The sequence below is a fragment of the Sceloporus occidentalis genome, unplaced genomic scaffold, assembly GCF_023333645.1.
Source record: "Sceloporus occidentalis isolate IW3139 unplaced genomic scaffold, rSceOcc1.0.p SCAF_45, whole genome shotgun sequence".
NCBI lineage: Eukaryota > Metazoa > Chordata > Lepidosauria > Squamata > Phrynosomatidae > Sceloporus > Sceloporus occidentalis.
This window is the reverse complement of record NW_028317025.1, coordinates 7,589,808-7,610,685: the sequence shown is the minus strand read 5'-3', so window position 1 is coordinate 7,610,685 and position 20,878 is coordinate 7,589,808. Positions and strand designations below refer to the sequence as shown.

Genomic DNA, 20,878 nt, shown 5'->3' with positions numbered 1-20,878 from the left:
AAGTAGCAGGGCTTGAGGTGCGGATCGTGTAAGATCGGTTGCCCTGGCCCTGGGGGGGATTTCTTAATTATGGGTCCCCCCGCATGAGTTACTGGGGGGATCTATCCCCCCCCGTCCCCCCCGGTTCCTACGCCCATGCATACACATGCATGAAAAGTGATGTCTCCATCCTAATAGGAGAGTGGCCTTTCAGACCTGAGAGGTTTATGACGGTCCTCATGGGTCGATCTCTAAAGGTCTTCGCATCCATGGGTGAGGGGGAGATTTTCCTTTGTAATTTCTATGCAGCTAATAAATAACCCTCCCTAATAATAGCACCAACATACTTTTTGGGTCCTCCCTAGTCCTTAGCAGCTAAACAAACTTATGAATGGGTCATGGTGCTCATCTAGTGAATATAGGGATACATTCTTGCTACAACAACAGAAGGGAAGAGAGACTATGAGACATAAGACCTAGATCACACATGGGAGCAACAGATAGACCCTGCTAACTGTACTGTGAGTGAAGGTGAGAAGGTAGTTATTTTTTCCACTTTTTAACACTTGTTCAACAACTAACATTTTCCTCTTATGTTGGCTGATATCAATACTATTTTTATTCATCACCCACTTACCAGTGATTGTGGCTTGGAGAAATTCATATGTGCATAGAGTAACATCGCAATTTCATTCTGTCCAGCCTCCAGAGCTATAGACAATGCATTACTCCCATCCTGGAGAAAAGACCAAAGCATTGTTTTAACCGCCAAAGAGATTTGAACCCTTCGTAATCAGCCAGGATGATTCCAGAAAATTAAGGTTTTGGTTGTCAGTGTTTTAGACAGGTTCAGATTTTTTTTCTTTTAAGCTGAACTAGCCTACAATAATTCTAATAAAAGCAAACAGCTGAGCCAAGAAGCAAATGGAGAGCTACATTCTAAAATATTAGTTTGGACTTAAATCTCGTTTGTCAGTCAACCAGATCATTGTGTTCTGTCATTTTTTAATGACATACACTCTAAAATTAAACATTATAGTGATAATGTTTTTGTATTGTGAGATCCATTACAGTGGATTACAATGATCTTAATATTTACATTATCAGTAATGGTAACATCACATCCAGCTTGTGCTAATAACAATTTAACAATCTCTGAGCGCCCATGTTCACTGGCACACATCAGTGCTGTCGATCCCTCATCATCCTGAAGGTTTACATCGGCTCCACTTGAAAGTAATGCTTGTACCATTTCCTGCCTTCCGTGGCTCACTGCTAGCATCAGTGCTGTCTGACCAGCCTGAAACAAGAGAAAGATAGTATAGTATAGTATAGTGATGTAGAAGATAAGCAAAAAAATCACAGTTCTCGGCCTGTCCTGCTTGTAGTATATGTAATATGTTGTATTTTTTTGCTTTGTTCAAACAACCTATAACCATTGGGGCTGCTTCTGAAACCCTCCTAACTAAAGCCAAATGAAGTTTATAAAAAAAAAAAAAAAAGTCACCTGGCTTGCTTTGGCATTGACATTTCCCAGACTGAACAGCCGAGAAACAATTTCCATGTCCTCTTGCTTTTCCACAGCTGCCAGAGCCGCTAACATTATGGCCGTGTAACCTGCCTTATTCTGACGATCAACATTACAGACTCCTAGACGGAGAAAAAAAAAACAGACTTTAACCTATGGGTTAAACAATAAGGAATTAGTATGTTCAACAATTAAAGTGGTGGAGTGACAAAACTAATATAAATTAGTATAGGGGTAAGAAAGGAACCAATAAATCGTACCAGTTCAAAAGGCTAAATGTTGAGCTGAATCCGCAGTAGAATTTTTTTTGTTTTGTTTTGTAAAAAAAAGTCTTATGCAGTCACATAATTTAGCATTTTTAGCTTCCCGTTTTGTAAGAAGGGAACGTTTAGAAGGAGGTGTTATGGTACAAGCAGGCAGGAAAGGGGACCTGTGGATGTTGAAATGGATAAAGTGTACTAGAGAGGAATTAATATATGCATAAGGGTTATCAGATGCAAGAGAAAATACAGTGGGATGGAAAATGTAAATCTTTCAAATTCTACAATTGGCTCAGGGTCACTATTTGTTCAAAATTAAAAAATATAATGTGAAACACTGGTTTGGATTCCTGTGACATTAGAGGCAGGCCCAGGGGCGTAACTAGACGCCTCAGGGCCCGGGTGCGAGAATCTGTTAAGGGCCCCCCCAAAAAACATGATTTTTACCCAACAATTTTTTTTCAACTAATTCAACAAATTCAATTTACATATTGAATCATATCTGTAAAAAAATCTAAGAAAAAGGGGCGCATGTACAAAGGGCATAATCCAGGGGTGTCCAAGTTTTTTCTGCAGTGGGCCACTTCATCAGAATTGTATACGTGCGCGGGCTGCACTCATTTTTCACTGTGACAAAAAATATGGCCTTTAATAAAATATGCAGATTAAAATAAAGTAAAATGACACAAAACTTTTACTCTTCCTCTCACTGATTTCTGGGCCTTGAAAGTTTTGCGACTACAAATTCAGGATTCCCTAGATTTATTCTAGGGATGAACTAAAATGAAAATTCTGGACCAAAACATTCAGGGTTCACTTAGCCAAAACCGAAAATGACCCCCACCTTTAAAAATAATAATAAAAACTCACATGTTTAATAAAAGTAGGTAACACACAATTGGACAAAATTAGCAATATGACTTGGCATGATAGGAGTGTAAATGCTGGTACCTAGGCATGACGAGACTGTGCTCGCTGTGATTGCTGTTAGCAATCACACTCCTATCATGCCAAGTCAGCCAGTACATGCTGGTACAGGGTGGCTGTAAGTGATGTGCAGACCCCATACTGCTGGCAGCATCACTACACAAGGGGGGCAGCTAGCTAGGTTTCAGCATGTACTGGCTGACTTGGCATGATAGGAGTGTGATTGCTAACAGCAATCACAGTCCCATCATGCCTAGGTTCCAGCACTTACACATCCATCCAGTAAATGCTGGAACCTAGGCATTATGGGACTGTGATTGCTGTTAGCTGTTAGCAATCACACTCCTATCATGCCAAGTCAGCCAGTACATGCTGGTACAGGGTGGCTGTAAGTGCAGACCCCATACTGCTGGCAGCATCACTACACAAGGGGGGCAGCTGGCCAGGTTTCAGCATGTACTGGCTGACTTGGCATGATAGGAGTGTGATTGCTAACAGTAGTCACAGTCCCATCATGCTTAGGTTCCAGCACTTACACATCCATCCAGTAAATGCTGGAACCTAGGCATGATGGGACTCTGATTGCTGTTAGCAATCACACTCCTATCATGCCAAGTCAGCCAATACACGCTGGTACAGGATGGCTGTAAGTGATGTGCAGACCCCATACTGCTGGCAGCATCAATACACAAGGGGGGCAGCTAGCCAGGTTTCAGCATGTACTGGCTGACTTGGCATGATAGGAGTGTGATTGCTAACAGCAATCACAGTCCCATCATGCCTAGGTTCCAGCACTTAACACATCCATCCAGTAAATGCTGGAACCTAGGCATTATGGGACTGTGATTGCTGTTAGCTGTTAGCAATCACACTCCTATCATGCCAAGTCAGCCAGTACATGCTGGTACAGGGTGGCTGTAAGTGCAGACCCCATACTGCTGGCAGCATCACTACACAAGGGGGGCAGCTGGCCAGGTTTCAGCATGTACTGGCTGACTTGGCATGATAGGAGTGTGATTGCTAACAGCAATCACAGTCCCATCATGCCTAGGTTCCAGCACTTACACATCCATGCTATCACACACACACACACACACACACACACACATTTATTCATATAATCATTAATTCACACATTAATTCCCTCAATCACACACACACTCATTCAAACACCCTCCCCACCCCCTTACCTGCACTGCAGCTCCCTCGATGCCGCTCACAGACTTCAGCAGGGGGCGCGGCCTCCCTCTGCCTTCTCTGCTAAAGCACAGAGGAAGTAGGATGTCACGTGAACTCCGCTTCCTCTGTGCTGTCCAGAAGACCCTCCCACAAGTAAGTAGCAGGGCTTGAGGTGCGGCTCGTGTAAGATCGGTTGCCCTGGCTGCCGATCTTACGCAGGCCGCACTTCGAGGTCTCGCGGGCCGCATTTGGCCCGCGGGCCGCATGTTGGACGCCCCTGCCTTATTTAAAAAAAAAAAACTTAAAAAAGATTTCGGGCGGTCCCTTGGCTTGGGCCCCCCAGCCGCCGGGGCCCGGTCGCAGTCGCGACCCCTGCGACCCCGGTAGATCCGCCACTGGGCAGGCCATAGACATATTTCCAACCCACAGTAATATTTTTTTTTTAATATAATTTACCAGTTTCAAGCAGCAGCTGAACGATACAGAAGTTTGAGTGGGAAACACTGTAGTGAAGGGCTGTATTCCCATTTCCATCTGTGAGGTTTACCACATGGCTGAGCATCTCTTTTGAGAGATCATGGAAAGCCTGCAGATAGGAGGACACTTTTTCAGCCACAGATGATTTCTGGCTGGATACTCTGAACCATTCTTGTTGGACCAAATGATAGCTGGAAAGCTGAAAAGAAATAACAGACATGTCGTAGATGTAACATAAAACCACATTTGGGTAACAAAGTGTTTTAAAGTAAACATATTTATCCAAATGAGGAAAAGCTGGATGGAGATGCTGATCACTGTCAATTTTAAATTCTATTATAATCCACAGGTACAATAAGGGTGACCACGTTTTATTTCTGCCATTCAGGGACACACTATAAAGTGGATGAGAGTACACACACAGATGTATGTATTTTGAACCATGTTGATTTTAGATGAAATTATATATTTATATAGTATACATACAATTATTACCAGATATGAACAGTTTCAGGTAATTAACCTCTCTATTACCAGACATGAGAAGAAAGAATTAACCCCTTCATTACCAGACATTACACAGAGTCACATACACACAAATACCTGGTGCTAGCTGCAGCTTACACTGAGCTTGGTGTGAAAGAGGGACTCTGCCTATCAGGAGAGGCTTCTGAACTCTCAGCCAATCAGGAGAGTTGAGAAGTCTCTCCTGATTGGCTGAGACCTTCTTCATTCTCATTCTCTGAGGCTGCCCGGGACCCGGGACTGAAAGTCCGATTGCAGGACTATCCCAGGCGATCAGGGATATGTGGTCACCCTAGGTACAATAACACACACTCTAACACAAATTTTTAATCTAATTTTAAGTGGACGTTCCACCAAAAGTATCACATTATATATATATATATTGCAGTAGAGGCTCCTCCATAGGAGCACATGCGCACGTGGACCCCTAAGCGCAAAAGGAAAAAAAAATTGCAAACTTCATCAAAACTCCATTTAGATTAAAATGGATTTTTGATGAATTTTGCATTTTTTTTCCCCTTTGCTCTTTGGGGTTCACGTGCCATGAAGCCTCCTGTCCTCTGATGTAGCCTGCCTATGCCTATCACATGTGCGATAGGAAGAGACCCTATTTGGCTCAAATGCTGCTGCGCTTGCTAAAGCGCTGTCTGAGCTGCCCATTTGATCTCTGTTCGCAGAGTAAAAGCTGTGCGATCAGGGGAGGAGCTCCCAGCCATCAGCTCCCGACCACCACACTCCCCGCCCAGCCTGGAGTCTCCCCACCCTCCCTGTTGTCTGACTGCAATCCCTGCAGTCACTCTAAAGATTGGCCCTGCCCCTTTCCTGATAGCGACCACACTGCTCAGCAACTGATCTAACTGTGAGTATAAAATTAATATTTGGGCTGCTGAAAGTTAGGGGAGGCGGGGGTTAATTTAGGGGCAGTTATGGTTAATAGGGTCTTTAGGGTTAATTTAGGGGCATTTATGTTTAATGGGGTCTTTTGGGTTAATTTAGGGGCAGTTATGGTTGATGGGGTGTTTAGGGTTAACTTAGGGGCAGTTATGGTTGATGGGGTCTTCAGGGTTAATTTAGGGAAATGTATTTTAACCTGTACATTAAGTAGTAAATGTACATTTCATTTTCAAAATGTATATATTGTGAACCCCCCATTGGAATTACCCACCAGCCGCCACTGATATATTGTATTATCTGGTTTGTCAGACAATGCCATATTTTACCTTTATCTTGGCCAAAATTATAACACATACACCTTGACTCCTACTCCATACTGCTTGTGGTGTGGAAAACATGACAATGATGACTAAATGATGGGAATTCAAAAAGTGTCCGGAGATTTGCTTAAGATTGTTAATAATAACAGGGATTGTAGAATGTTTTTTTTTGCTGGTTGCTGGAGTGTATGAACATATAGAAAATGTAGTTATTTAGGTCAGATGACTAACCCTTTAAGGGATGCTCTCTATTAATGAAAGTTACTTACAACCTCTTTGGATTTCATGGGACTGGAGTTTGGTAAATTCGCATTAACAACCGTGGAGGCTTCTATTATCTTCACACTTAGACCTATGCTGTAAGATATAAACATCCTATTATCCTACAGCAATTAGAACAATGACAATGTTTACAGGAGCTGACAGCAAGAAGACATTTACACTACTTCATACCTACCCAGCCACGCATCTTTTAGCGTACGTACATTTATCTACTGAATCTAGTTACATTTATCTACTGAAACCGTATAGGTTGTTTTTTTTTCTTCAAATCAGTGTAACCGTTTTGGAGATATTTTGTTATAAAGCTAAAAGCATGGAAGCTGTGATAAGTGGCCGCCTGTGGCAGTTGGCATCATGTTATGAAGTAACCACCACACAAAGGCTGTCTTAACCAATAAATAATTGGTAACTTGGTTGGGGAGATATACCATGACAGAGGGAGGAATAATCATGCAAATCCTTAGAAAATAGGTTTTGCCTTTCTCATGGTAGGTTTAATAACTTTATGTTGTGACCAGTCCATAAGGAAAATGAGGAAATGAGTATGCAGACAACTATAGTTATACTATAAGCAGGCTAATGTGAACAATGGAAAAAGTAAGGAAATACACTCTGTGATCATTAAAAAGCAAGACAAAATTATCACATTCACTGACACAGATGACAAAGGCAAAGCTTGCAAGCACTGCCTTTCAAGCAGTGAGAAAAAGTGACTCCCAGGGTCCCAAGACCCAGGTTTAAACATTTTTTTTAAGAAGTTTATTTTTGATATGTAATGTGTGGTATATATTGGGTAGCTAGTGTGATGGCTTATTAGTTAGATTCAAGTGGGAGGTTAAAAACATAATTGAAAATATGAATATACGGTGCATTTCAAACCTGGGCAAGTAAAAGATTATATTGTTGGTATTTTAGAACTATGAATAATTTTTTAAGCCCTTCCCCCTTTTTTTTATTGTTTTCAGAAAAAATTATATAGACGAATAATATATTTATTTTTAAAAAGGAGTCCCAAAAAATATAATTATTGTGGGTACACTAAATGAGAAATAGGGAAATGACGGTTGAAGAAAGACACAAAAATTGCTCTGGTCCTATAGCATAAAACAGCGCTGGTTCTTAAGGGATGAAAGCAGGCATATTTATTTATCATTTATTTATATAGCTTCACACTCTAAAGGCACAAATGTTTCATTGCAGTTTACTCACTTCTCCTTGGTGTCCTTATGGGATGGCTTTTTATCCTGTTCTTTCTTGTTCTTCTCTTTCCCCTCTTTTGTCATCTCTTCCTCCGTACAGTTTTCTACATCAAGATCATTGTCATTCACATTAATTTCTTCCTCAGATGTTTCAACATACATCATTTCCTCACTGTCTGAACTATCTTCATATACTTTGTCAGATGAGCTACCCCCTTCATTGTCACTGGAATCTTCACTTGACGTACTCTCGTATCTAAGGATTAAAATACAAAATCTTAGATAACCGTTCTCTTTTTTACATTTTTTAGATAACTGCTTAGAAGACTCACCCCCCCCCCCCGCTTCCCACAGCAAAGTATAAAGCAAGACAGGGCTAGACTTTGATTTTATGATTTTGTTTTGGGCTATGTGTGTGTTTTATTTACAAATGCACAGATCAGTTTGCTGCAAATTGGTGATCCTGAGCCTTATTGACCTAGAGGACTGTGCTAAAGAATACTAGAAGCAGGGGAGGGCTGGCAGCCTAAGGCCTGGGGGGCAAGTCTAGTCAAGTGGCCCGTTGCGCCACCGAATCAGCACACAATCCATGCCCATCTTTTTCTGATTTTCTAACGCATATTGATGTAATGTGATGGGACTGGGAGTAAAATAATTTATGTTTAATACATTAAAAAACAGCTAATCTTTGTAACAAAAAAAATTAAAATATGGAAAAATTGGACCCTAGGCATTTCCTTGGGCCCCTGCCACACTGACCATTGATTAGGGGAAGACTGTGAGAGTCAGTACAGTCTTCCCTCCTCCTGACCCTACTGTGACATTGTGAGGTCCTCTCCCCTGTAATCATCCCCAGAGTCCCTTATACATAAATAATGTATGGAAGCATAGCAGATCAACAGCATATCAACAGAATAACACACAAACCCAGCTTTGCAGGTACAGATCAACTGGAAATCACATGACAACTGAGCATTAAAAGTATAGATAAAACCCCTAAATTACAGGCATAGATCACAGGATGCACACCCCCAAAGCCAGCCCTGGTGTCCACATTGCCCACATAGAACCCGACCAGCACCAAGATAACATTAACAAATTACAGTCCAGAGTGAGCCAACTTTGTCCCCAAACAGCCCAGCGTGAGCCAATTTTGGCCCCAAACAGCCCGCCCCGGACACCAGTACAGGCAACACAGACACCCAAACACACACACCAGGACAGGCTCTGCCACACAGATACTAGGACAGGCTGTGCCACACTGACAACCAGACACACACACCAGGACAGGCTCTGCCACACCGACACCCAGACACACACACCAGGACAGGCTCTGCCACACCGACACCCAGACACACACACCAGGACAGGCTCTGCCACACCGACACCCAAACACACACACACCAGGACAGGCCCTGCCACACAGACAGCCAAACACACACACCAGAACAGGCCCTGCCACACAGACAGCCAAACACACAGACACCAGGACAGGCTCTGCCACATCAACACCCACACACACACACTAACCAGGACAGGCTCTGCCACACCCAAACACACACACACACACACACACACACCAGGACAGGCTCTGCCACACAGACAGCCAAACACACACACACCAGGACAGGCTCTGCCACACTGACACCCACATCCAAAATGCTTTCCACACTGGTTTGCTGTTTATTTTTTTCCCCCTTGTGTATTGATGCCCCAGCCAGCCCCCCTTTGGTTTTAATGTATTTCCCCCACACCCTTGTATATTGCCCCATGTGGATTTGTGCCCCAACACCCTTCAATATCTATATATATATATATTGAACCCAGCCACCCACCTTTGTGTATTGATTTATGTGGTGCCCCAACCACCCTGTTGTGTACTTATACCCCCTACCCACCCCTATTTTTATTTAATTGTTGTCCCAATGCACCCCATTTTTTTTAGTTTTTTAATACTTACGTTTTTGCTGCCATCCTTCACTGCTGATGTCCTCCAACGTGCTCTTCTACCTGTCACGAGGAACTGTTCCGTGTGACTCCGCCCCCTTGAGCGGCCCATCACATTGACGATGTGACGTGCCGCTCAAGGGGGCGGAGTCACACGGAACAGGACACTGGGCGGCACTGTGCTGTGGAGGCACGCTGGCCGCTTAATGATTTTAAAGCGGCCAGCGGCAGCGTGTCTTACCGCCACTTTAGGACTCACAGCCACATCGGCTGCAATGGCATCTCGGTATGCCGGCCAGTTCGGCCGGCACACCGCGGATGCTGCAGGTATTAAAGACGGCCCTGGCGTGGCCGAATCGGCCACTTAAATGGGGGCGGCTGCGCGGCCGTTTAATGTAGAATCAGCCCGTCCCTGCCTAGAAGTGACATTTACAGCCCTCGACTAACAGGGTTTTGTCGCATGTGGTGGAAAATTAAGGTAAAGCACCAATATGGTTGGTGGGCAGAAGGCATGAACCAAGTGAATTGCTGCATGGGTGCTCGCGAGTGCAAAAGCAGATGCGGAAACCCCAGTGTTATGGGCCCTGTGCATACCCTGGAATTACCCAAGCTGTGGTGGCACGCAGTTGAAGAAACTGCAGTTTATTGCAGAAGGTTAAGTCTGCAAAAACATCTGCTATATGATAAATGTCACAATATTTGCCGCCTGGAATGCATATGATTCTGGTAGGTGGATTTTATATGTTTGAACATTCACCTTGATGAACTGTATACAAAGCTTGTGTTGAACAAAAGTATCAGTGAGGCAGTGAGAAGGGGCAGAGGTGGTAGATAGTGAGAAGGGGCAGAGGTGGTAGATAGTGAGAAGGGGCAGCGGGGGGAAGGCAGTGAGGAGGGGGGGAGGCCCCTTCTCACTGCCTCCCCCCTCCTTATTAACCTTACTTACCTTGTTGAGTCCTGTGGTGGGAGCGGGAGGCGTCCGTCTTCCCGTTCTGCCGCGGTGTGCACTTCACAGCTGAGCGTGAAACGCCGGCACCACAACGGAGTCACGGAGAGTGAGGGTCGCCGAGCGGTTGCTGAAAACTTCACGAGCGACTGCTCGGCGCCCCTGCCCAGGACTTAAATTAATACATTGTTTGTTTTTTATGTTTGTTTTAACTTTATTTAACATCCTCCATGTTAAATAAAGTTAAAAAAAACTTTATTTAACATGGAGGATGTTAAATAAACTTAAAAAAAACAAAACAAAAAAACCCCCGATGTTTTAATTTAAGACCCGGGCAGGCGCCCCTGTTGCCATGGCGCCCTGTGCGGCCGCACAGGTCGCACACCCCTAAGGCCGGCCCTGCCTATACAAAAGGCTTATACAGAGGGCCCTGTATTGAGGCACATGAGTTCAAGGAGGCAATGAATCATTAAAGTGGCTGCACCAGTGGGAATTATCTGATTTGAATTGGCAGACGAAAGAAACAACAGACTGCAGACAAGGGATTGGTATTTTGACGTTACTAAAGTTTTTCCCAAGCAGTTCTCCAACTTCAGGAGGAGAAACACAAGAAATAACTGTTATCAACCATCAAACAGACAGAAGGTGAAAATGAGAGGCTATTGGAAGAAGTTAAATATTATCAAAGATAATATAAGGATAGCCAGAGTGAAAATAAACAAACACACATACACTTCGTTTTAGATTTGGGGTAACAGATACACTTTTTCATTTTTAATTTACTTTTTAATTTATTTTGTGCTGTTCTCAGTGCAACATGATTAGAGATCCAGTTGATAATCTGCCTTGTATTTAGAACCTGATGATGTCATGGTGACATCAAAGGGCTTCATATTATTTATTTTCATTATATTTTAATTTGTACTTTAAAAAGGCAGGTATTTTCAAAATAATAGCACTGAAATATGTGCCCAGGAAAAAAAAGTCACAATTAATACCAGACACCTCATAGATGGCATAATGAAAACCTGAAGCAGAGGTTCTTTTTACGAACATATGAGCCTGACATTTTGCCAATTTTCTATGTAGACATTCCAATTAGTTACATCAGCACCCAAATTTTGAAAATCTCCAAAAAAAATGCAGACTAGATGGGCCGAATGGTTCTTATCTGCAGTCAAATTCTATGTTTCTATGACATATGCAACTTTAAAATCAGAATTCGTTTTTAAATCATACCTGGTGCCATCTATATGACTAGACACTTGTGTATCTTTGAAAGCAACTAATAACTCTTATAGTTTAGTAAGAAGCATAGATTGTTTAAAATACAGACATGGCTTTTTCCATAAGATTTTTTTTTACATTGTTAGGGAATCAAGCCACAAATACTCATAGATCATAGATAGAGTTTGCAATTTTAGGGGGTTAATTTTACACCTACTCTCCATTTAGAATGCCAACAAACTGTAGACTTTTTTTCTCTCTGTTTATCTGACTTTGGGATGCGCCATCCTTGTTTTTCATGATAGATTTCAGTGTACCTAGAAAAAATATGAGAAGGAAAATATATAAATTAGGTATTAAAATGATAATAGTACTAATATTAGTAATATTAATATCACTTATTTAATATTACCCAGTGTTATTTAATACTCTGTTTTTTTTTAACTTATTGTAAGATATATAGAAAGTAGGTGTAAATTATTTGTGTGTAAAACTACATGACCTGTGTTTAACTTCATTAAAAAGTGTGCATATTGGACTTGAGGTGCCTTAACTAAAAATTAGCCTCATGTTTTCTCAAATATATTAATTATAAAAATGTGTGCATTTGGACCTGTCCATGATGCTCCAGGTATGACAGTTGATTACCAGAAGAAGCAAGCTTTTGGTATCTGGGAGGAGAGAGTGGTGTTTAGTTTGGCTCCCACCTCAGTCCAGTCTATTCTCCACACTCTTACTGCTAAACTAACTTTGACACAGCTGGCTTTTCAACCTTTTCCAGCTCTGCCCTATTTTGGCTGCCTCCAGCCACCGCTTCTGTGGAGTCATCCATACTGTTGAGCTCTGGGATACATCATCATATTTTGTTGCTCTGCCTTAGTAACTATCCTATAGAGCAGTTGCTGTGTATGAGTACAAGTGGGTAATTTTATGGTGCTCACCCAAAATGTGGAGCTGCCAAACTTTTTTCTTTTCTCATAATCTTTAATACATTTTCAAATATTAATATATAAAAATAACAAAAGATATATGTACCAATTAAAACTCGAGGGAATCGCAAGAAAGGGGGTTAAGAGCGGGATCATTTTTAAGCTATATGATCAGGGTTACTACTATATGGTATATATTTTCTCTATTCTCTCCCACATCTCTTATCTTTAAAAACTAGAGCCATTAATCCAAAAAAATAATGCTCTGAAAAATACCTCTTATATTCAAGGCCGTCTTATAGTCAGACCTCTATTGGAGGTCTGATTATAAGACTACGATCCAGATCCCCCGCAGCGCTGTAGGGGACCTGGATCCTCCTCTGTGGTAGCCGGTGAATGTCTGCGCGATGCGCACAGGCAACCTCCGCTGCTGCCGGCACTTCCGTCTTGGGCTTCTATGAATGTTCACCGGCGTGACATGACCTTCCGGTGCTCAGTCGGGGAACTCTGATCTCTGACAGCCGGGGAAGGTCTGCGCGATGGACGCAGACAACCCCCGCTGCTAGCCACACCTCCTTCCTGCTGCAGCGGAAGTTGTCTGCACGAATCGCGGGGCGGGGGGGGGATCTGGATCTTAGTCGTCTCATAGTCAGACCTATTTGACCCTGATTATAAGACGAGGGGTATTTTTCAGAGCATTTGCTCTAAAAAAAAAAAAAAACCTTGTCTTATAATCGAGCAAATACTGTATATTGTGCACAATTAGAACCGTTTTAAGAGTAAAACAGAGCAATATTTATTTTTAATATGATACTAATAAAAAAAAAAACAGTGAAAACCTTTTAAACCTGTCCCAAACTCACTGTCAGGCCCCTGACTTACCAAACCGCCAGACTAGGAGCTCTCCGCGGGCTGCATCGAGACCCAGGCGGCCGGTTCTCCGTTGGGGGACCACACGGTTGCGGAAAAGGCTGCATCCCCAGCTTCTAGTGAAGCTCACCTCACGGAAAGCGAGCGCAGTCCAGTTGCTGATGGCGGGGGGGGCGTGTCCTGGTACCTGATGGCATATCTTCCTTGAAGGAGGCAGGGCCAAAGGCGGCGAATACTAAAGATGGACAGCTCCACTCTAAGGCTAGGTTTCCACTTGGGTTTTTGTCCTGCGTTTTTTTTCTTGATGTAAAACGCCACGAAAACTGCCACTGCATTTTCCTGCGTTTTGGTGTTTTTTTCTGGAGTTTTTTCTGGCGTTTTAGCCTTTCTGTGGAAATTGCTTTTTTTGACCTTAGGCAGTTTTTCCAGCCTTTACAAGTTAGAAGTTTCACCCAGCTAAAAAAGGGATTAGGATAAATGGCAAGTATCTGCCCCCTGATGTCATTTACTTGGTAGAGTTCTACTTAAACGCCCCGGCGGACCCTTTTGTCACTTTTCTGTGGTTTGTAAGGCATGCTTTATTCCGAATGTCTGCTCCTCTAGGAAGATTGGCCCCAAATGATGGTGCAAATTGTTTGCGTTTGCCACGCAGGATCCAGTTGATGCGTTGCGTATGTTTGTTTGTAATGGCATGTTTGTTCCAAATGGTGTAGAATTCAATATGAACTTTGTTTTGTGTGAAACTGTTTGTTTCCAGCCTATTTCTCGTAGGACACACAGATACTGGGTCCATCCTCTGCATTGTAACTGTGGAAAAAACGCCATAAAAAACGCCAAGGCATAAAACCCACATGGCTTTTTCATGGCGTTTGTTCTCTCCCATAGACTTCTAGTGGAGAAAAACGCCAAGATTTCCTTGCAAAAAACGCCAGAGTGTCAACATGCTGCGATTTTGAAAAACTGCCAAAGAGCCCAAAAAAGCAGAAAAACGCCAAAGAGGACTGAAAAAACACCAGACAGAAAAACGCCAAGTGGATATGGCATTCTGCGATTTCCTATTGAAGAACAGCTAACATCTGGCTGCAGCGTTTTTTCACTAAAAAAACGCCAGGTGGCGCTATTGGCGTTTTTATGGGCGTTTTTAGCAAAAAAAAAACAAGTGGAAACCTAGCCTAAGAGTAGATAATGCGAGGGGGAGGCTCTCTAGGACCAGGAGGAGTCAAAACCTAGCAGCGCTATATAAACCCCCAGCACTGCTCAAACAGTGCTTGCTCCTTAAGCAAGCTGTGCCTTGTTCCCTGTATGGGGATATTTGCTTCGCTTTATATCCATTTCTCTGAGGATTCCCTGGCTATTTTGACCTTGTCTTGTTTATGAACTTTGTGACAGTCTCCTACCCTTGACCTTGGCTACGTTATCTGGACTATTGTATGATTCTACACTGCTTATCCAAGCCATCTGGATCTGGTAAAATAAATTGTTTGGAGTACTTTTGGCATTCTTTGCGTTTGTTTCCTTCACTGACTATCCCTCATCTCTGGTGTCTCTCTGCGCTGTGCTCCGCTCACACAAGCCCTGACACTCACTTTATGTAAAGTATTACTATTTATAGTAAAATAATAATATGGTTAACACAAAATTTAATGGGAAGTAGAAAAAAATATTGCTAGACTTGAAAAATAAATGACATTAAAAGGACAGAATCTTCGTGAGAACCTTCGTAAGCAGGTGGGCCGGGCCGCATTGACTTAGAGGCTGATGGAGCTGCAGCTCCAGGCCCCTACCTTAAAATAGGCCCAGTCAGGACCGGACTGACTGGGCCTATGCGGCCGCATTAACGCAGGGCATAAGGGGCACCTGCCCCTTAAGCCCGCCGCAACTGCGACCGGGTCCGCCACTCTAAGGGGCCGGCCTTACGAGTGTGCGGCCGCACAGGGTTTAAATTAAAACATCGGGGGGTTTTTTGTTGGTTTTTTTTTCCATGTTAAATAAAGTTGTTTTTTTTAACTTTATTTAACATGGAGGATGTTAAATAAAGTAAAAAAAAACCCCCGATGTTTTAATTTAAGCCCTGTGCGGCCGCAGACCCCTATGGCCGGCTCTGGTGGGGGCTTCCCGGCCCCTTAGAGTGGCGGACTCGGTCGCAGTTGCGGCGGGCCTAAATCAGGTCCTGACTGGGCCTATTTTAAGGTAGGGGCCTGGAGCTGCAGCTCCATCAGCCCCTAAGTCAATCCGGCCCTGCCGCGGGCCCGGTCGCAGTTGCTGCTTGCTCCGGCAACAAGGTAAGTAAGTAGGGAGGGAGAAGGGGGGGGTAAGATAGTGAGAGGGGGTACATAGTGAAAAGGGGCAGATAAGATGGGAAGAGGGGGTAGTGTGAATGCATATGAGAATGAATGAATAAATGTGTGGATGAATTGTGTGAATGCGTATGACAATTAATGAATTCATGTGTGGATGAATTGCTTGAATAATTTGTGAGACTGCATTAATGAATGTGTTAATGATTTGTGTGAATGAGTGAGTAAATGCAAAGATGGTACATGAAGGGTGGGCTTTAACAATAAATAAATAAATAAAAATGGGCTGCTCAGGCTTAAATGCCCGGGCCTATTTTTGTCCCAGTCCGGGCCTGTTTGTAAGTGTATGATTATTGCATGTCACAGTGTAATGTACATAATTACCTCAGTCATGGTATGGAAGAGACGTAAGCGCTCTTATATAGGGATCATAAATCTCCCACGGTTAAAACAAGGTGTTCAAAATGTTGTTTGACATAAACAAACCAAAATCCCAGTTTACATGATTATTTCTGCTGTGCAAAATGTTAACAGCCATCCATTAGCACCACAAAGCCTTATTTCTACAAACTATTTCATAAACTCAAGAAGGTGATATTTTAACTATACATACATCATTATCTACATAAAGTAAAGTAAATATTTTGGAAAGAAGTTAGATTTTTGGGAACTGTTTAGCTTTTCCAACATAGTGTATAAAAATTTAGAAACATGTGCAGTGAACATAAAACATGAACTTTAATTTATTTTCCTTTGCACAACCCCCCCCCCCACTTCAAAAGTGATAAAATCAATCTTCGCAAAAATAACTTACCATGTTTTACCAAACTGGCCAGGTCCCTACTCCCATCTACAACCTCTTCATTGTGACTTGCACTCTTCTCTGACACTTTAGCAGAATCCTGCTTAATTATACACTGTTCATCTTCCACTTGGATGGATGAGCCTACAGCTATGACATTTTCTTCCACTGTAATTCTATCCTGAGCCTTATCACACGTCTCAACATGCTTCACGATATCCTGGCTATTGTTAGCAACACCAACCTTGTCTTCTGCCAACAAAGTCCTTTTACATTTCGGTTTTGAAATCATGTCAAGCATTGGCTGATTTATAGTTTCTATTGCAGTGGCTATCAAATTGGAATGTGCTTCAGAAGTTCCTTCCAAATTATCCCAAGTACTTTTCTCTTGATATCCTAACATAAATTCTGTGCTCACTGCAACATCTCCTGCTTGTGAAAGGCAGCTCAATCCAGTGACAGATATGTCAAAAGAACAGTTAACTCCTGCATCAATCATTTTTACATTTTCTCCAGAAGCCTGGCTCAGCATTGTCACCTTTGTTTCTGAATACGCTTCCTGTGTTTGTGGTTGGGCTGTAACCTGTTTGTCCACCATGTTTTTTCTAGTTCTGGAGCAAACAGCCACTCTCAACTCTTCGAGTTCATGTGTTGCATTTTTCAGGTGTCCTTCTAAAATACAGATGACTCCTTTTTGATGATCTATTGTGTGTTGAAGCAATTCAATCTCCTTCTCTGCCTCACAAGTTAGTCCTAACAAAGATTCCATCACCCACACCCCAACATCGTGAGTTTCTATTTGACAACCAACAGCAACTTCTTGGATTTCTTTCTCTGACTTATAGTAAAAAACAACATCATTGATGTCTCGCTCCTCCCCAACACCTATTGATTTCCACCGCCTTTCCATCACTTTTGGGGGATTTGAAAATGTTTGGTCAGTTCCACACTTAGTGTTCTTTGCATTTCTTTCTGTAACACTTAGCTTTTCTGTAAGCCGTTTCAGCTCTGCTATTTTACTTGGTCTAGTCTTGCCACCATCAATCTCCATTTGTTGCTCAGAAATATTGTCTAGGTTTTTGTCTGAGTCAGCTTCCTCAAAATTAACAACACTAAAGTGTCCCCCAATTCCTACTTCATGTCTCTTCTCCAGATCAGCAAGAAGCTGTTGTTTTTCTCTCTCTAGGGTAGAAATCTTCATCTCCAACACCGGAATGGCTTTTACTTGCTCTTCTAGATCTTTTAGCTGCCTCAGAGCAGCAGCCATTTGTTCTCGAACAAACTGTAAATGAGTGGATGAAATGCTTGCAGCAGGAGTACTTCTACCAGAATTTACTGGGCTGATTCTTATGGATCCTGAGAAGCTTGGGCTCAGAATGCCATGGCGTTCACCACTTCTGCTTTGTTGAGAAAGATTTGGTGAACTTGTGCTAGCAACACTAAGCTTGGAGAGATTTGAAGATGGGCAGGACCTTCCCTGCACATCTAGAGAGGAAATTAGTTGTTCTTGTTCAAGTCTCTTGCTGGTCTCTACCAGCGTCTTCTCAACATGGTGGTTCCTTAAGAGTGATTTTGGTGAGGGAGGAGGCAACAGGTTAATAGTGGGTGTAGGAGAAACTGGATTGGATTTTTGCAAACTCAAAGGTTCCTTAATATCAGAGGAGCCAGATTGTGTTCTAACTCTTTGGAAGAATACAGAACCTAATCTCCCGTCCTCACTGGAGGTAAGAGACTCTGTCGATGTCCACCCACCAGTGTGGCATGATGGGCTTCTTAATGATGACGTGGACAGGCGTGGCACCCTTGGTTTACGGTTGGCAGACACCTTCTTTAAAGTCTGACCACTTTGAATATCATCAACATATTTCAAGAAATCCAAGTCCAACTGGAAACCGTATGGAGTTTCCACAGAATATGAGGACTTCTCATCCTGGTCCTGATACAGAAAGGGGCCTCCTAAATCTGTTAAAAAGATTAAAATAATCATTATTTGTGACAGCCATAGTGGACAGTAATTTGTCTTCCTTGATGAGACAGTGTATGTTCCTGCTTCCAATACATCCCATCATAAAAATAATAAAATGCGATAGGGATAGTCTAGTCCCAAAATATATTTATACAGTATAGATGAATCAGTTTTGCACAGAAATTGGTGGGTTTATTCTTAAGTAATTGTAGTTATTTTCCCCCTCCTCTCAGATAAGGCTACTGAAAACAGGAAGTGTGAGCAGGGTGCATATGTAGGTACGCTCCTTACAAATGTTCTGTATCTACTCTCATTGACATTAATGAGAGTGTTACTTAGGAAGTGTACTTAAAGTGACAGTAAAGTGTTGTCAAGTGAGGATCTGACAGCACTTAAAGGACAGAGTAGGCTTCTGTACGAAGAACAGGGAAAAGGGGGAGAGGAGGAAGCAAGCAACAACAGGTAAGTAAAGAGGCTTTTAATTGTAAAAATGAGCTTTTAATATGCTGAAGATTTTCTTAAAACAAACAAAAATATTATCGTTGCTTTATTTAAGTTACCAACTTTCAGTAGAGGCTGCCAGGATGAGGAGAAACATGAGACAGAAATCTATTTTTTTAACGCAAACAAATAATGAATGTATGTACTAATTTGCAAAACATAAAATGCATTGGTGTTGTCACGTACCTGGCTGCCGGTTCCTCCGGGTCCTCGGATCTGCAGCCGCCACGGAGAAGGGGGAGACCCCCCGCCTTGCCGCAGCAGCTTCAACCGCCGCGGAAGAGAGGGAGACCTCCCGCCTCGGGTCAGCAGCTGCAGCCACCGCGGAGAAGGGGGAGACCCCCCGCCTCAGCACAGCAGCCTCAGCCGCCGCGGAGAAGAGGGAGACCTCCCGCCTCCGCGAGACAGCTTCCAACGCCGCGAGGATGGGGAAGACCCCGCAACTCCACACGGCAGCCGCCACCTACCAGAGCCAGGTCCGGACCTGCCGCGTGCACACGTTCCTCTGCACGCCACCTAGTGGCGCCAGCCGGTACTACCGCTCCTTTTAGAATTTTACGTTCTCGCCAATCCCAAAATGGCCGTGGACCGGAAGTGACGTAACGGCACTTTGAATTTTTGGCGGGAGAACGTTAATTGGTGCCTAGACTTCCTCTGCCTATTTAAGAGCCTCAGAAACCTTCCAGCCTTGCCTTCTGATGGTCGTACCTATCTTGTATAGTGTCTACTCCTCAGTAAGCGTTCCTGTTTGATTTCCTGTTACCGACTCGGCTTGTTCCTGTTCCTGTTCCTGTTTTCCTGGCGTTTGACTCTGGCTTCCCTCACGACGATTCTGACTTCTGGCTTCCTGACCTCGGCTTACCCTGCAACGATCCTGACTTCCGGCTTCCTGACCTTGGCTTGCTCATCGGCTATTCTGTACTGGACTCTTGTGATCTGTCTATTGGACTTGCACATGCTGTTCTACCTGATTACAGGTCCTATTATACGCTGTGCGTGACAGGCGTCCCTCCAAAATGGGCTCCCATATACATTTTACACAAAAATAGAAGGTTGCACCTTCAATTTTTCATGTCTGGTACAAAACATGTATGTATGTATGTATGTATGTATATATATATATATATATATATATATTTGAATTCCATTATTTCTGTTGTTTTTACCTGGGAGGTTCTGATTGATATGTATTGACTGGGCCATTGTAGAACGAAGATTGAATGTCCAAGGCGTTTTCAGTAAGACAGTGCCGTTGTACTGGTTGTCTGTAAAAACAAAGCGTTTCATCACACAATATATTATGATTTTCTTTAATATGAGATACCAATTAGAAGATTAATATTTATTAATTATTATTAATTAACCGAAACACTAGAACCCAAACATTACATTCTGGTGCAATCTTACATTACAAGGCCTGGTAAAATGTGTCTGCACAGCATAATCATGTCTAATATCTCTTGCAACCCAAAAAGTGTCAGAGAACCACTCAATTAAATTAGTGCAACTTTGTCTAGATATATATGTTGACCAAGGTTTATATTTTCCCTTTTTTCTGAAATATTACTAATTTTGTCATACAGTACTCCCTTTCATAACTCACTACAAAGGTAGCACAGCAGCAGCAGCAGCAAATTTTGAATTTGCTCATAAAAATAAACTTTTAATATTTTTTAAAGGTTATTTTGGAGCTAAAGGTCACATCTGGGACATGTACAATTTAGGTTTTTAACTTGGAATTTTTTAAGCCAGCTAATTAAATTTACCGATCAAGCCATATTTTTTTGAAACCTCAGGGTATTTCAAATTGCGGTATTTGAAAC

At 42.6% G+C, this 20,878-nt stretch overlaps 1 protein-coding gene across 1 annotated transcript; it reads right to left on the bottom strand.

The window, feature by feature from the left end:
* Positions 1–384: 384 nt before the first annotated feature.
* LOC149289539 (KN motif and ankyrin repeat domain-containing protein 3-like) lies at positions 385–20,258 on the bottom strand. Its single transcript, XM_089490620.1, has 10 exons — positions 20,222–20,258; positions 16,601–18,550; positions 11,908–12,007; positions 7,581–7,826; positions 6,359–6,446; positions 4,330–4,549; positions 1,487–1,629; positions 1,079–1,279; positions 617–715; positions 385–414 (listed from the first exon to the last, which is right to left on the bottom strand). Exons 1-10 carry the CDS (start codon positions 20,256–20,258, stop codon positions 385–387), a joined length of 3,114 nt encoding a protein of 1,037 aa, XP_089346746.1.
* Between the last annotated feature and the right edge of the window lie 620 nt (positions 20,259–20,878).

Bases quoted from the DNA above. Each gene is read 5' to 3' on its own strand.
- LOC149289539 (XM_089490620.1), bottom strand. From the start codon at position 20,258: ATGGCCCAGTCAATACATATCAATCAGAACCTCCCAG. The intron at 12,008-16,600 runs GTAAGTTATTTT...TATTTTTTCTAG, and splicing joins GGCCAGTTTGGTAAAACATG to GTACACTGAAATCTATCATG. The intron at 6,447-7,580 runs GTGAGTAAACTG...TATATCTTACAG, and splicing joins CATAAGGACACCAAGGAGAA to CATAGGTCTAAGTGTGAAGA.